Raw genomic sequence first — 16,790 nt, 5'->3', positions numbered from 1 at the left:
CATATGACCCTGAAATTTTACTATATCATCTTAAGGACGGTTAAAGGGTCTTAAACAATAAAAAAAAACCCAGCAAACTTATTAAAAATCATGTCTAAAATCATAACTATAGGTAAATTTAGTATACATAACACTTCTGTAGTTTTTCAAATGATTGTCTTTTTTTTCTTCATCAAATGTTAAAGTATGTTGAGTAAATGATTATCTTTTGAAATTTTTATTAGAATTAGCATGTCTAGTCTCATTAGGGAAAAATGCATGAAAAAGCAGATACATTCATTTCAATAGCAGAGTAATTTAGTAATACACAATTGATGAAGACAAATTAATGTGTTTGAAGTTTAAAACTTATTTTTGTGTAAATTAGAATAGTATTCTCTGATATTATAGTAAGCATGACCAAAATAATGTTTTTATTTCAGTAACTCATGGGTGTATAATAGCCACCATTACACTGTTTCATCCAGATGGCAGGGAAGCAAAGAATATGTAAGTTATACATCAAAGTCAATGTCCAGGAGGAAACACAAAGTTAAAAAATAAAACTGAACTCCAAGGAAAATTCAAAACAGAAAATCCTTTATAAAATGGCAAAGTTAAAAACTTAAGCACATCTTACAAATGGCAGGGAAGCAAAGAATATGTAATTTATACACCATGTCTCCAATGAGAGGATAGTATTGATATTAACAAGACAATGTCAAAGAAAACACAATGTAAAATACTGTTCTTGGAAATATCAAACCTTCCTAAATAATACAAGGCTTAATTCTTATTTTCCACCTTTTATTGACAACAATTTCAATGCTGTCAAAACAAGTGTTGTTAGAAAACAGACAGATTGTAGTGAAATTTGTTTGTCATTGAATTTATGCCACCACCAAATTGAAATAGATTGGATAAATATATACAATATAGATTGAGTTTATAACGATGGCACTGTGAACAAACATTAAGTTTTAAAATCACATAGATAGAAAAAAGTATATTGTTTTATATGCTCAGAAGTTGTAAGATCATCTCATGGATTGCCATACCCAAAACAGCCCTTATAAACACAGATTGTCCTTGTATTCATTGGTTGTTATAAAACAAAAACAGAGTGAAAGATAATGATACTTAATTACAATAATTAGGTGAAAATAAGTGTATAATATATACATGTATACAAATAATCAATAATAGGGATATATAAACAAAGTTACATTTACTAAACAAAATGGGATGTAGACCAAGTGTTGTATGGATCGAGAGGTACAGAACTTTTTATCAAAACTATTCTTAGTTATAAAATTTGTTTTAATGCATTTAAGTATAGGTCATGTGTAGAAATATAGTTACAGTCTACTTGTGTTAGTTAATATCTAACCAGAGACCACTATAAATCATATAAGTTAATTTTCAAGTAAAATGAACTTTAATTCATACTACATGTATAATATTTAGTCATATTAAGATATTTAAAAATTTGGTTTAGAAACATATGGCATTCATGTGGTTATGATGATGATTGATTGGTGTTGAATGTCCAGTGGCAAACATTACATGCATCTCAGGATGAGATCATGTTATGAATCCTACTTTGTACTCAACCTACACACTAAATCTGATCTTTAAAGTCAACCTACATAGACACATGATTCTGTCTCCATTCTGACTATTCATTGCTTTTACACCTCAATACTGTGTCCATAAGGGGGAAGCAGCAGATAATAATCTTCTAATCTTTGGTTTGACCTTGCTTGGGCTCAAACAAATAACCTCTCACACTAGAAGCATTTAGCTACTATAGGACAACCAGGGAAGTTTAATGTTGTGATTGAAAACTAAGAAAATACACATAAATAGGAAATCTATTACCCGTTTATTTTTGATAAAAAAATAATAAGTAAATAAATAAATGCATATGTATTTTCATTTATAGTTTGACACATAACTAATCTTGTGATGTATTATTAACAATTTTTACTTTGTTACAGCTACACTGATGGAAACTTTACCAATACTGTTACCCCAGGTTTCACTATACAGTCTCAGGAACTTTACCAATTAGCCCAGTATTTACAGGTATAAATTCATGGCCTGGATTTACTTAAATAAAATTACTATTTGTTTAGATTTTTTGAACCTATTAAATTGAAAAATATAAGTTTTTCTTACATATGACTTTTAAAGGAAATGTATGGTATACTTTCAATGAGATAGCTCAGCATCAGTTACAATTTTGTAGAAAAGATGGGATGTTATTATTTTGGAATTCATTTTGTCAGTTTTTTTTAGCTCACCTGACCCACAGGGCCAAGTGAGCTTTTCTCATCACTTGGCGTCCGTCGTCCATCATCGTCGTTAACTTTTACATAAATCTTCTCCTCTGAAACTACTGGGCCAAAGATGGAGTTAAATTGTTTATCAGGTTAAATTCTATCTGCCCTGAAACTTTCAGATGAATCGGACAACTGTTGTTGGGTTAAGCCCCAGAATTGGTAATTTTAAGGAAATTTTGCAGTTTTTTTGGTTATCTTGAATATTATTATAGATAGAGATAATCTTTAAACAGCAATAATAATGTTCAGCAAAGTAAGATCTACAAGAAAGTCAACATGACCAAAATGGTCAGTTGACCTCTTAAGAAGTAATTGCCCTTTATAGTCAATTTGTAACAATTTTTCTTAAATTTTGTAACCTTTAAAAAAATCTTCTCTCCTGAAAAGACTAAGACAAATTTAACCAAACTTGTACACAATCATCATTAGGGTATCTAGTTAAAAAAATGTGTCCGATGACCCTGCCTGCAAAACAAGATGGCCGACATGGCTAAAAATAGTACATTGTTCATTAGGTCAGAGTCTATCTGCCCTGAAATTTTCAGACCAATCAGGCAACCGTTGTTGTGTTGCTGCCCAAGAATTGGCAATTTTCAGAAAATTTTGCAGCTTTTGGTTATTATCTTGAATATAATTATAGATAGGGATAAACTGTAAACAGCAATCAGGCAACCGTTGTTGTGTTGCTGCCCAAGAATTGGCAATTTTCAGAAAATTTTGCAGCTTTTGGTTATTATCTTGAATATAATTATAGATAGGGATAAACTGTAAACAGCAATAATGTACAGCAAAGTAAGATCTACAAATAAGTCAACATAATCAAAATGGTCAATTAACCTCTTAAGGAGTTATTGCCCTTTATAGTCAATTTTTATCAATTTTAATATGTATATTGTAAAATCCAAATGTAATTATGTACAAAAAAGTTCCCAAATATCCCCACAACGTGTCCTAAAACAAACCTCTTAACTCATGTTTCATTTAATGTTGTAATACTTGTAAATATTATTATTTTTTCACTTAAAGGAGGCCTTACACAGAGAAAAGATGTTAGAACAGAAATTTAGTACATTACAACAGTTGTTAAACAACACACAGGAATCTTCAGAAGATGGCTGGCAGGTATAATCATTTAAACTGAGAATCCTAATGTCTTATATCATGTGGTCTGAGGTACCATTTTGTACTTCTTTCATGTCCGTCCATCTTTAGAAAACGTAAACTATTTTAAGTCTACAAGGTTTAATTGTCAGAAGCTTCATCATGTTAACAATTGACCTTGTAGGAAAGTTTAAACATAATATTCTGAAAACAAACATAAAACAAATTAATTTGAAAGTAACTAATTTTAATCATATTTGGAATTCCAAAATGTCTCCCATAGCGAGATGTTTAGTACAACACCTTATGACAAATAAGAAAACATGAAGTGTATATATGAAGCATGTGTTCTTTGAAATCTTTTTACAGAGATGATATTAGGAACTAACAGGTCCACAACATTTTTGTGTCGTGTGGTCATTACTGTAAAATGTAAATTGAAAGAGGAAACTGTTTGAAAATGATTATGACAAATCAGAAAGCAGAAAATTCTCCATTTTATGGGAGAAAGCATACTATGATTTGAATTGATTTAACAAATAATACATGTGTTATTTAGTACCAATACTATCAAATGTGAATGTTATCTTTTTGATTATATGCTGGCAGTTAAACAAATAATGACTTTTGATTTGATTAAAATTTTGTTATTTTCAGGCTTTAATTGATGAAGACAGACTATTATCCAGACTTGAGGTGCTAGAAAATCAACTACATACATACTCAAAAGTAAGTGAAAGATTAGTAAAGAAATGTCTTTGATCAAAGCTCTCTATACCAAGGAAAATACTGTATAGAGGGTTATTTTTGCGGGTGTAGATTTTTGCTTATTATCGCGGATAGAACCAATTCACTCAAAATAAATTCCCCAAATTTAAAAGTGCACATGCAAAGGTATTGATAAAAGTTTTTGAATTCGCCAAAATAATAACCACCAAAATATTTTGTATACCTTCTTCAATGAATATCCTGAAATTTTACACCCGCGTAAATAACCCACTATGCAGTATTTGCTGTTGTCTTAATAAAACTCTACACATATTGACTGAAAAGGCAAAGAAAGCTGAAGTAATGACATGCTTAACAATTTTCAATGATAGGAAGTAAGGATATCCTAACGGCTTTCAACATTCACAATTTTTTTATTATGGCCCCGCAACGAAGTTGTCGGTGCCATATAGTTTTACATCTGTACGAAATTCCGTAATTCCGTCATTCCGCAACAAACCATTCTACAGAGTTTTTTTCTAAACACCTTCAGATATTGGGCTGATTTTTGGTATGTGCGTTAACCATGATGAGTTACAGATCAAGTTTAAGTTTCGTTCCGCTCTGCTAATTTTGGCCGAAATTACAGGCTTTGGACTTTGATAAATTGTTGAAAATCACAGTTATAAAATATTTTTTTTCTTAACGCCTTCAGATATTGGGCTGATTTATTGTTTGTGAGTTTACCATGATGAGTTACAGATCAAGTTTAAGTTTCGTTCCGCTCCGCTCCGCTAATTTTAGCCAAAATAACGGGCTTTGGACTTTGATAATTGTTGAAAATCACAGTTATACAGACTTTTTTTCTAAAATCTTTCAGATATTGGGCTGATTTTTGGTATGTGAGTTACTCATGATGAGTTACAGATCAAGTTTAAGTTTTGTTCCGCTCAGCTAATATTTGCCAAAATTAAGGGTTATACAGACTTCTTTGCTATAAGCCTCCAGATTTTGAGCTTATTTTTAGCTCACCTGGCCCGAAGGGCCAAGTGAGCTTTTCTCATCACTTGGCGTCCGTCGTCCGTCGTCCGTCGTCCGTCGTCGTCCGTCGTCCGTCGTCGTCCGTCGTCGTCGTCCGTCGTCGTTAACTTTTACAAAAATCTTCTCCTCTGAAACTACTGGGCCAAATCAAACCAAACTTGGCCACAATCATCATTGGGGTATCTAGTTTAAAAAATGTGTGGCGTGACCCGGTCAACCAACCAAGATGGCCGCCACGGCTAAAAATAGAACATAGGGGTAAAATGCAGTTTTTGGCTTATAACTCAAAAACCAAAGCATTTAGAGCAAATCTGACATGGGGTAAAAATGTTTATCAGGTCAAGATCTATCTGCCCTGAAATTTTCAGATGAATCGGTCAATCGGTTGTTGGGTTGCTGCCCCTGAATTGGTAATTTTGAGGAAATTTTGCTGTTTTTGGTTATTATCTTGAATATTATTATAGATAGAGATAAACTGTAAACAGCAATAATGTTCAGCAAAGTAAGATCTACAAATAAGTCAACATGACCAAAACGGTCAGTTGACCCGTTTAGGAGTTATTGCCCTTTATAGTCAATTTTTAACCATTTTTCGTTAATTAAAGTAATCTTTTACAAAAATCTTCTCCTCTGAAACTACTGGGCCAAATTAATCCAAACTTGGCCACAATCATCTTTGGGGTATCTAGTTTAAAAAATGTGTGGCGTGACCTGGTCAACCAACCAAGATGGCCACCACCGCTAAAAATAGAACATAGGGGTAAAATGCAGTTTTTGGCTTATAACTCAAAAACCAAAGCATTTTGAGGAAATCTGACATGGGATAAAAATGTTTATCAGGTCAAGATCTATCTGCCCTGAAATTTTCAGATGAATCGGTCAATCGGTTGTTGGGTTGCTGCCCCTGAATTGGTAATTTTGAGGAAATTTTGCTGTTTTTAGTTATTATCTTGAATATTATTATAGATAGAGATAAATTGTAAACAGCAATAATGTTCAGCAAAGTAAGATCTACAAATAAGTCAACATGACCAAAATGGTCAGTTGACCCCTTTAGGAGTTATTGCCCTTTATAGTCAATCTTTAACCATTTTTCATAAATCAAAGTAATCTTTTACAAAATCTCCACTGAAACTACTAGGCCACAATCATCTTTGGGGTATCTAGTTTGAAAAATGTGTCCGATGACCTGGCCATTCAACCAAGATGGCCGCCACGGCTAAAAATAGAACATAGGGGTAAAATGCAGTTTTTGGCTTATAACTATGAATTCAAAGCATCTAGAGCAAATCTGACAAGAAGTTAAATTGTTAATCAAGTCAATATCTATCTGCCTTGAATTTTTCAGATGAATTGGACAACTGGTTGTTGGGTTGCTGCCCTCCAATTGGTAATTTTTAAAGAAATTTTGCTGTTTTTGGTTATCTTGAATACTATTATAGATAGCGATAAACTGTAAACAGCAATAATGTTCAGCAAAGTAAGATCTACAAATAAGTCAACATGACCTAAATGGTCAATTGACCCCTTAAGGAGTTATTGCCCTTTATAGTCAATTTTTAACAATTTTCATTGATTTGGTAAATATATGTAAATTTTTACCAAATATAGTTCTCTGTTACTAATGGGCAAAGTTCATTATAGATATAATTGTAAGAAGCAAAATCGTTCAGTAAAGTAAGAACTTCAAACACATCACCATCACCAAAATACAATTTTGTCATGAATCCATTTGTGTCCTTTGTTTAATATGCACATAGACCAAGGTGAGCGACACAGGCTCTTTAGAGCCTCTAGTTTATATATAAGACTACCATCATGTTTGTGTCCACATGTGATATTGAAATTGCAGATTTTTCCACTTTTTGAGACGGGGCCATTCGTGTCGCTTTCACACATCTAGTTTTCAAGATGAGATATATGTACTGAATAACTAAATATTGAATATTTGTAGAATCATTCAGAAGATGCTTTAAGACAAGAAGTTGTAACCCTTCAAGAAGAAAAGTTACAGTATGAAACAACTGCTAAGGTGAGACTTTTATAAAAATTGGAAAAGTTTGGTATGCAATATGTATACTGGGATGAGCAATGGTGTATTTAGGATTTCTTTTATTTTTTTTCTGAAAAAAAGACAATTGATTCGTTGAGGTTTGATGAACTAGTTAGTGGTGATTATTTCATACATATGCATGTCAAGAACTACTCATTTAATAAATCTATTAAAAAGATCTAGAGGATTAAATAATATTCCATGAAAGAATCTTTAAGATTTAGAGTCAGTTAAAATATGCTGTTTTAATATTTGGTGACAATGGTCTGTTCAGTTTTTGTGGCAATCATTCCACCATCTGTTCTATTTCTTTCTCAGGCAAAATGAAAATATAAGTCGGTCACAAAAATTTAAATGAAAAGCACAAAAACAGTCAATAAAAAGCAAACAATGCAGACCCAACTTATGTTGGTCATAGTAACTGGAATGATTAAGAAATTATTAAGGTAGGACCCTCAGGTCAAACAGTTTTTAGTAGGAAGACCAGTATTATCATATGACATGCCAATTTGATTTTGTATGCCCCGCCATAAGATAGGGACATTCAGTTTTACCCTTGTCCTTCTGTACGTAAGTACATCCTTACATTCCAAAATTGGTTTCATTCTCTAACTTGCGTTTGCCTCAACCAAATGATATGAAACTTATACACAATGCTTATTACCACAAAATACAGAGTTTTGAATTTAGTGGGATCACTTTAACTATTCTCGAGTTATGCTCCTTTATAAATGGGGGAATAAAAGCAAATTTTTAGTTTACGTTCTCTTACTTAAGTTGCCTGAACTTACCTCTACCAAATGTTATGAAACTTATACGAAATGCATATTACTACAAAACACTGATCAAGTACAAATTTGGGTAGTGTCGCTTGTATCTTTCTTGAGTTATGTCCCTTTATAATGTTTTATGTAAGTGGGGGTATCATCTGTGTCCATGGGGACACATTTTCCATATATTAAATATTTATATATACATTAGTCACTTATGTTTTCTTTAATATGACAAATATTTTTTATTTTATATTGTAAATAATATGTGTATTTCAGGAATCATTAAGGAGGGTTTTACAAGAGAAATTAGAAGCTGTGAGAAAATTATCAGATTTAGAGGTTAGTAGTTAGATGTAATCAACTGTAAAAGGTTCTACAATGATGTTTTCTTAATGTATTTGTTCTGAAAATATTGAAAGTAAATTACTTGATAATAAATACATTAATCATGATTAATGAAATAATGTTCTAACATCACACCACTGACTATACATAAGCCTTTTACTATATAACTTTTCAATACTTATTCTATTTGGGAATTGAAACTATAATATTTATAATTTGATAAGAAGTTATGATTCTTTTATTTCATTAGGGTGTTATATTTTGATAACATTTTAAAGGGAAGTAATAAGAAATTGATCTACTAGGAGGTACATAATTTTAACTAAAAAGATCCCCTGCTGGTAGTCAGTGTAGGTGGGGTTTCTATATTGGATCATTGTGCTCTAACTTTTATAGTTTATCTTAATCGCGACTTTAATAGTCTTTTAACAGTACTTTTTATGTTCACAGGGGGGGTTGCCGTAACTATTTGCTACTCATATACTGTGTCCCTTGTATTATTTATTAGAAACAAAATATAGATAAGAAACAAAAAACAAACAAACACGACAAGACATCGTTTTATTATTCTGTAAAATACATAATGAATCAATAATACTATAAAAAAGCCGGTATAGAGCATTAATACAAATTTGGTCAATATTTTACTGTTGTCTATATTTAAAGATGCATTAAACTCTTTTTACGTATTTCCATAGAGATCATTACACAACACAGAGGAAGAATGTACTCATCTGAAAGATATGTGTGAAAAATCACAAGAAGAGTTACAACAACTGGCAGAAAAATATCAGGATCAACTCAAAGAAGTGTCAAATATTCAGGGGCAACTACAGGTACTAATTTATAGAATAATAATATTAAAATCAACTGACTAAATTGATAACTGAATTTGGTGGCATGATTGACATTATTTGTAAGGTTCTTTGAAACATATAAAATCATTGTCCATCTTTAGAAAAGTGGCAAATCAACAATCAATGAAGTCAAAGTTAGAAGCCTGTAAAACCTGTAATATTTTCAAAGTCTAACTAAATAAGCTGATCTTTTAGGTCATTCACAGGAAGAAAAAAGAAATATAAATCTATTACACTTTTGCATCCATTATGGAAGTTGCAGATCTTTCAGAACAAAAACATATCATACATCTTATAGAGCAGTTATGTTGTGGAAACTGATATGATTGAAAGCTGTTAAAAAAAAGTGGCCCCTTTTTTCCACAGAAATTCCATTCAACACTTACACCATTTTGTCTTTCTTATAACTTATAAAGTTTTTGTTGATTTAACTTTCCTGATTAAAGTATTTTAATGTCTGCTGCTTTATGTTAAAGGATGCAGAGAATAGTCATTTGGAGGAAAGAGAAAAATTTGACAAAGAAAAAACTGACCTCATGGAAAAAATAGAAGATCTTATGAAAGAGGAAAGCATTTTATCAGCAAAGGTAACAGATAGTAGTTAATGTCACTTTAACTTAGAAAACAATGAAATGTCTTAAATGGAATATTTACACAATACAAATGTAAAAATAAGGGAATCACATTAAATTATTGAAATAAGGAAATGTGGTATAATTGCCAATGAGACAACTATCCACCAAAATTCAAATGATGGAAATGTAATTAATAATAGGCAATTGTACAGCCTTCAACAATGAGAAAAACCCATACTGTATAGTCGACTATAAATGAACCTGACATAAAAAATATGGAACAATTCAAGTAAGAACACTAACAGCCTTTTTTATAACAAAACAATTTTTACAAAAAACAAATAGGACAGACAGGAACCAACGTCAACCACTGAACTACAGGCTCCTGACTTTAGGAAAGGCCCATTAAAAATGTGGTGGAGTTAAACTTAATGTTGATTTTCTTATAAGACGTTTATGTATGGTAAAGTCATCTTTAGTTTTATCTGTCTCTCATATGTTGATTTTATAGTCTAAACATCAAACTATGTTATATGTTTTTCATACTTGATAACTAGTGACCATAAATTGCATGTAGGTTAATGTTTTACTATGATGGCTTTTACCATTTACAGAGACCAACAGAAAATTTTATGGCTTCTATACAATATATTTTATTTGGAATTTAAAATTTTGTGATCACCAAGCTATATCATACACTGTACATATATTCATGCTAAGTTCAAATATTTTTACTTTTCAGATGGAGGCATTGCAATCAGATAATGATATAGCTAGAGAAGAAATAACTTCATTAAAAGGTTTTATATAATACTTATGACACACAAATTTATAGAAATGTATAACTTACTTTTAATTTATCAAGTTCATTGGATATATTTGCATCGAGCTATGCAATATTGATAATTCTTAAAACCCATATGTCAGTTATTTATTGCCAAAACATGTTTGATTCCCTGTGGACAACATTTTTTTAACTTAAATTTTAGGCAATTTTATTTTTATAAAACAAAAGGTTTTTTTTCTGTCTGAAGGGTAGTATTTAAGCCCCAAAAAAGGCACTACATGAATTTTTGTGAACTCTTCTGTATTCATATGCCAATTTATTTATTTTCAAAAGACTAGTATTATTGGCTTGATTTTTAAATAACCCAAATTACATTTTAGAAAAACTAGAGTCAATGAAAGAACCAAACAATCATGAGAAAGATTTGGATGAAAAGACAGATGATGATGAAACAGAAGATAAAAACACAGATGAGAAAAAATTGTTTAATTCTGATACATCAGGTAAGACACAACTCACAGTCTATTTGTATTTGCATTAAGAAGAAATTTCATTATGGCTTTTTAAAAAGCAGTCTGGGTTACTTCCCTTTATTTTGATTAATATTACTAAATGACAAAGGATTAGCTTTTGTTTGTAAACACATAGTATAAGTAATTGTGTCATCATTGGTATTTGGTATAAAGTGGCATCAGTAATCATTTATCTTAACTGTATGCAAAAAAAGACGCCCTATTCCCCAGTTAGGATTCAGGAAAATAAAATTAAAAGAACTTTTCTGATTAGGGTTTTTTAAAAGGTATTTTCAATATACTTTGATGGTTGGTTTGCTTTTGAATTGAAGTTTTTGAGGAGAATATTATCATAAGTCCTCTTCACAAAATACAAATGACGGGAAACAACCCAAATTCCCAGTTGTGACCAACATGTATGACATCTTTTCAGGGACAAAATATTAACAATTGTAAAAAGAATACTTATGTGAAACCCTAACATTAAAACATGAAAATATAGGGAACTGATCAATATATTTGGTCAGTTGAGGAGGATAGTGAATTAGTTACAGAAATATAACTGAAAACTTTTGGATTTATTTATATCTGTTTTTTTGTTTTTTAGACGAAACATCAAAGATCATCCCTACAAGTTTGAAAGATTTAGACCCTGAAGAATCTGAAAGTAAGTTATAGTGAAATCTTAAAGATTTAGACCCTGAAGAATCTGAAAGTTAAGTTATAGTGAAATCAGAAATAACATTGTAAACTAGGATAAAGCAATTTATGCAAATACTAATTAATAGTGTTATAAAATTGTGTGGATAGTTACTGGCATTATTAGGGAACAAAAATATTAAAAAGAAGATATAAAGTACATTTTGTACATAACATAATTATCCATTTCGAGAAGAATATAGGAAAAGTAAATAATACAAAAATAAACGATGTAAGAAATACCACTGATTTTCCACTTCATTGAATTAATATGTTTGTTTTTTTAATACTTTTCAGATAAATTGAAAGAATTACACTACGAAATAGAAAAATACAAAGGTAATGTTGATTGGTTAGGAGTTACCTATACCTTAAATTGTTTGATTTTGAAATGCCTACAGAAGCGTTGATATTTTGAAAATTGTGTGTGAGCTGTTTATAGAGGTCAGAGTTGGCAAATTGTGCATAGCCTACAAAACATGTGTCAGTTTGAGGTACTAGTAAAATGTTGGCTGTCCTGCACCCAAATAAACTACTGAAGCAAGAGGTTCAGCAAGTTTTTCTCTCTTTTTAACTTCATTTGAGGGACTGTAGATTTCATATATATTGCTTATTTTATAAAATGAGCGAATATCACCTTTCCCTACTTGCATTAAAATATTCTAGCATTACCATTTACACAACCTATTAATAACAAGTCATACCTATTGCAACCAAGCCATTTGAAGAAGTTTGACTGGTGAATTTAGAATGAAGAGAAAGCATATGTATAGAAAGTATTTTTGTCATTTTGATATTTGAACATATCACAACAATATGTGTCATCAATAAAACTTTTATTTTTTGTTTATAGCAAAAATGGAAGTCTCTGAAACAAGACTAAAGGAAAGTGGAGACAAAGTTGAACAATTACAAAGTAAGTAAAAAATTGGTAATTATGCCCCTCGGCGTAGTGAAGGGGGCATTAAGTTTTACCCTTGCCTGTATGTACGTTCGTACGTCCCAAAGTTGGTTTCTGTTATCTAACTTTACTTTGCCTCTTCCAAATATTATGAAACTTATACAAAATGTTTATTACCTCAAAACACAGATAAAATTTGAATTTTGGTGTCATCACTTCAAGGGTTCTAGAGTAATGCTCTTCACAAATGAAAATGTTGCTGAATTTTTCGTTTCCATTCTCTTACTTTAGTTTGCCTCAACCAAGTGCTATTAAACTTATACACAATGTTTTTTACCACAAAAAATATAGATCATGTATGAATCTTAGTGGTGTCACTTCAACCGTTCTTGAGTTGATCCCCTTAACAAATGAAAAAAATGCTGAATTTTTTAGTTTCCGTTCTCTAACTTTAGTTTGCCTCAATCAAATGCAATGAAACTTATGCACAATGCTTATTACCACACAAAACAGATCTTGAGTTTGAATTTTGGGGGTGTCACCTAAATCATTCTAGAGTTATGCCCCTTCACAAATAGAAAAATTCCTGATTTTTCGTATCTATTGTCTTACTTAAGTTTGCCTCAACCAAATGCTATGAAACTTGTACTCAATGCTTATTACCACTAAATACAGATCAAGTTTGAATTTTGGGGTTGTCACTAAATTTTCTAGAGTTATACCCCATTACAAATGGAAAAAATGCTGAAATTTTTGTTTTCTGTTCACTAAATTGAGTTGTCATCTACCAAATGTTATGAAACTTATACACAATGCTCATTACCAAAAGATTTGGATCAAGTTCCAATTTGGTGTCACTTTTACTGTTCGTGAGTTATGTCCCTTTATAATGTTGTATGCAAGCTGGGGCATCATCTGTGTCCCATGGACATATTCCCCATTTTTTCATGATAATTACTTAACTTAACCTCAACTTGCTATTTGTTTTCAGAAGACTTAGAAATAGCACAGTTGGATACTAGGCAGTATGTGGCTAAGATATCTTCTTTAGAAGGTAATTTATTTTCTTTATGTTTGTATAAAGCAGTTAAAATGTCTGTATGTCTTTAGTTCATTACTTCAATTGAGCAGATTGTTATGTATCTACTTTTCTTGCAAAAATAACTTGCATTTATTCTTCATTTATTCTAATTTATTTTTTTTTAAATTGAAATTTATAAAAAGCATGTAGCAACTTTTTATTAAAAAAAAAAATGAGATGACACTTTTTTATTTTTTTAAATTTTAGTAAAATAAAGAAATAATCTTAATTGTTTGTCTGTATTTTTAAGGGTCAAATATTTCATTTTTAGCAGTACATTTAAGTAAGCTTTCATATATCTTTCTTATGGATTTTATTTCTGTATAGAAATATTTTCATTTCTCTGTTTGCTGCCTGTTTAGTTTACAGTTCTTTGCATGTATTGACTTTGATTGGGTTGTCTCCCCTTTTGTTTATGCAGAAAAGCTTAAGCTGTCTGATTTACACATGAACCAAATGATGGAGAATACCATGTCTGACTTAAAAAGTAAGTTTCTGTCTATTTTTAGTGCATTTTATTGTGTGGCCTAATAAAGAAACTATAGCTACACATAGAGATTACTTTTACTTATTGATGTTGTCACACTTGCGGTGACATTCGTCTTCTTTAGAAGACTCCCAACATATTGTATAATTTTCTAACGCTTTTCATATCTCTTTATGTTCAGTTTTCTGGTTCTTAATGCTTCTTTGCAAGTTTATCCATGTCTGGTAGTACTAGCTAGTACAGATTTTTAATAAAAATGAAATAGAAGACAATATTTTGGATATCATCAGAAATTAATTCAGTAGCATAAACATTATCATAGAACTTGAAATCTCAGCATAAGAATTTTTACATTTAAAAAAAAAGATGATTTGTTATGATTGACCAGAGACCTAATAATAACAACTATAGATCTCTGTACAGTCTTCAAAGATGAGCAAAACCCATACCGCGTAGTACAAGGCTATAAAAGGCTGATGGTGAAATATATGGACAAAACAAAAAAGAAAAACAAATGCTAAATCCTCTCCCTAACCTTGAACAGTTGTGACAGTACAGCAGAAAAACAAACTAAAAATCAGTTGCAAAGAGCTTATCTAGACGGTTAAAAGCATGCATTCTGATGTTAAGATGTAGGGTAAAAAAGACTTGGGACAATGACTTTGATAGGTATTAATAAAGGAGTAGGTTCAGTAAGACTCCTTTTTGGCCCAAAAATATATCAGTTTTTCAAATTGTTATAATGTAAACTTTAAGCTATTTATTGGAAAGTATAATACATCTGCTACATAAATATGGGCTGTTTTTGACAATAAAATGCACATATATCGGGTAAAAGCATCATTTAGTCATGCTGAATTACTGAAATCTTCACAATTTTATCATTTCAGTTAAATTCTAGACGGTTTTCGTCTTAAAAGGAAGTGGCCGCATTTGTGTTCATTCTTAATAATTAAATGGAAGTTGTATTTGATGATAATACATTACATATATAAAGGTTGAGGGTGAACACGGATGCGGCCACTTTCATTTTTCACAAAAACTATCTGAAAACTGACATGTTATGGCATATTTGATAGATTTTTCATATTTAAGCTTGAATATGAGCATCTGAAATGACTAAATCAGTTTAACTCTTTCACACAAAATAATTGAATCGACTGAAGTAGCCACTTAGATTTAAAAAGTGTAAAAAATCTTTCATGAGATGAACCTGAAATTTGTAGCCAAAATGGACCCTTACCGGACCTTCTCCTTTGTCATAAATGTATTCAGGTATGCTTAAAGCCTTGGAACATAGAAATACACAAATCTTTAACAATAACAAAACAAAATGTTAGTATACCTAAAGTATCTTTACTTTAAAAAAACAAAAAAACTTTTGGAATTTTTTTAATACAATTTTGAGTAAGCTGAAAAATAAAAATAAATTTGAATATAAAGATGGCATTATTATTTGGTACATATGTTATTTAAGGTGCAGTTATTGATGATGGTAAGTTTCGATATTATACATGGACAATTTATTTTATTTTACCCTTTCCCTATAAGAGCTGTAATGTTATAAATAAAACAATGTAATAAATCAATTTAAAGATTATAAATTATTCATTTTGATGTAAATCAAAAATTTGAAAACTTATTTTGCCTATTTTAGATCTTGTTTTGCTGTTCCATGCATACTGAAAATGAATTTGACCTTGTTTTGCTGTTTTATGCTGAAATTGCTTATTTGACATCTTGTTTATGCAATATTTCTGTATTTTTACTGCTTCTTTTCCTTCTTTACCTTGATATTTTTGGTGTATTGGTTGAAACTTTTGTTGCATAATGTATGTAAATTTTGGTAGTAGTTTATATCATTTAAAAATGCTGACTACACAATAGACAGAATACCTAATTTAATCAAAATATATGATTTACAGTCAGTGGTTTATATGCATTCTTGATTTATTTTTTATCACTACATAATGCCATGATTTTGTATTACTTAAAAAAAAAAACTATTACAATGTATTGTTTAGCAATGTCGTGTTTGATATTCTGATTTTTCAATAGTACTTGAACACACCCGTGATATCAAGGGTCCGTGACTGAATTAAAGTATATAACTATGGGCAAGCCTTATTTTAGTATTAGTATTGTCATCTGATAAAGTCATGCCGATTATAAGATACACAGTTTTTCTCTGCTTTCAAGTCTTTCTGTTTGAACCCGTCGAACTGAAACAATAATATTAATTATTTGGAAAACAAAAGGTCCTGGAATGGAGTATACTTTAATCAACAGCATTGTCCTATATAAGTTATAAAGTTGAATTCTTTGCTTCGCTGTTTTACGTCATGCCCACTAACAAATTGAAAACTGTACCTATACGCCTTATTTTTAGTCCAGATTTTTAGTATTCGTATTGTTATCTTAGAAAGTCTTACTGATTAAAATACTACAATAGGTAACAATTTGACAATTTAGTAGTGTCAACCCTGTGGTTATGACCCGTGTATATAGCATATTAATCCTGAATACAACGTTTGGTGGTGCACCTG

At 30.8% G+C, this 16,790-nt stretch overlaps 1 protein-coding gene across 26 annotated transcripts in view; it reads left to right on the top strand.

Moving 5' to 3' along the window:
• The window catches only part of LOC139497371 (sarcolemmal membrane-associated protein-like), a 62,373-nt gene that overhangs the window by 12,703 nt on the left and 32,880 nt on the right, over positions 1-16,790 (top strand). For 12 of the 26 annotated variants that reach the window (XM_071285604.1, XM_071285702.1, XM_071285670.1 and 9 more), the window contains exons 4-19: positions 423-489; positions 1,980-2,067; positions 3,351-3,446; positions 4,083-4,154; positions 7,129-7,206; positions 8,277-8,339; positions 9,044-9,181; positions 9,679-9,789; positions 10,520-10,577; positions 10,945-11,067; positions 11,684-11,743; positions 12,073-12,114; positions 12,629-12,691; positions 13,668-13,730; positions 14,179-14,244; positions 15,722-15,739. In XM_071285604.1, the coding sequence (XP_071141705.1) occupies positions 423-489; positions 1,980-2,067; positions 3,351-3,446; positions 4,083-4,154; positions 7,129-7,206; positions 8,277-8,339; positions 9,044-9,181; positions 9,679-9,789; positions 10,520-10,577; positions 10,945-11,067; positions 11,684-11,743; positions 12,073-12,114; positions 12,629-12,691; positions 13,668-13,730; positions 14,179-14,244; positions 15,722-15,739 (1,206 nt within the window). The remainder of the gene's footprint in view (positions 1-422; positions 490-1,979; positions 2,068-3,350; positions 3,447-4,082; positions 4,155-7,128; positions 7,207-8,276; positions 8,340-9,043; positions 9,182-9,678; positions 9,790-10,519; positions 10,578-10,944; positions 11,068-11,683; positions 11,744-12,072; positions 12,115-12,628; positions 12,692-13,667; positions 13,731-14,178; positions 14,245-15,721; positions 15,740-16,790) is intronic. The other 14 variants (XM_071285727.1, XM_071285714.1, XM_071285660.1 and 11 more) reach the window with 2 other exon arrangements.

Source organism: Mytilus edulis, chromosome 1, assembly GCF_963676685.1.
Source record: "Mytilus edulis chromosome 1, xbMytEdul2.2, whole genome shotgun sequence".
NCBI lineage: Eukaryota > Metazoa > Mollusca > Bivalvia > Mytilida > Mytilidae > Mytilus > Mytilus edulis.
The sequence above is the reverse complement of the archived record's forward strand: the minus strand, read 5'-3'. Positions and strand labels throughout refer to the sequence as shown.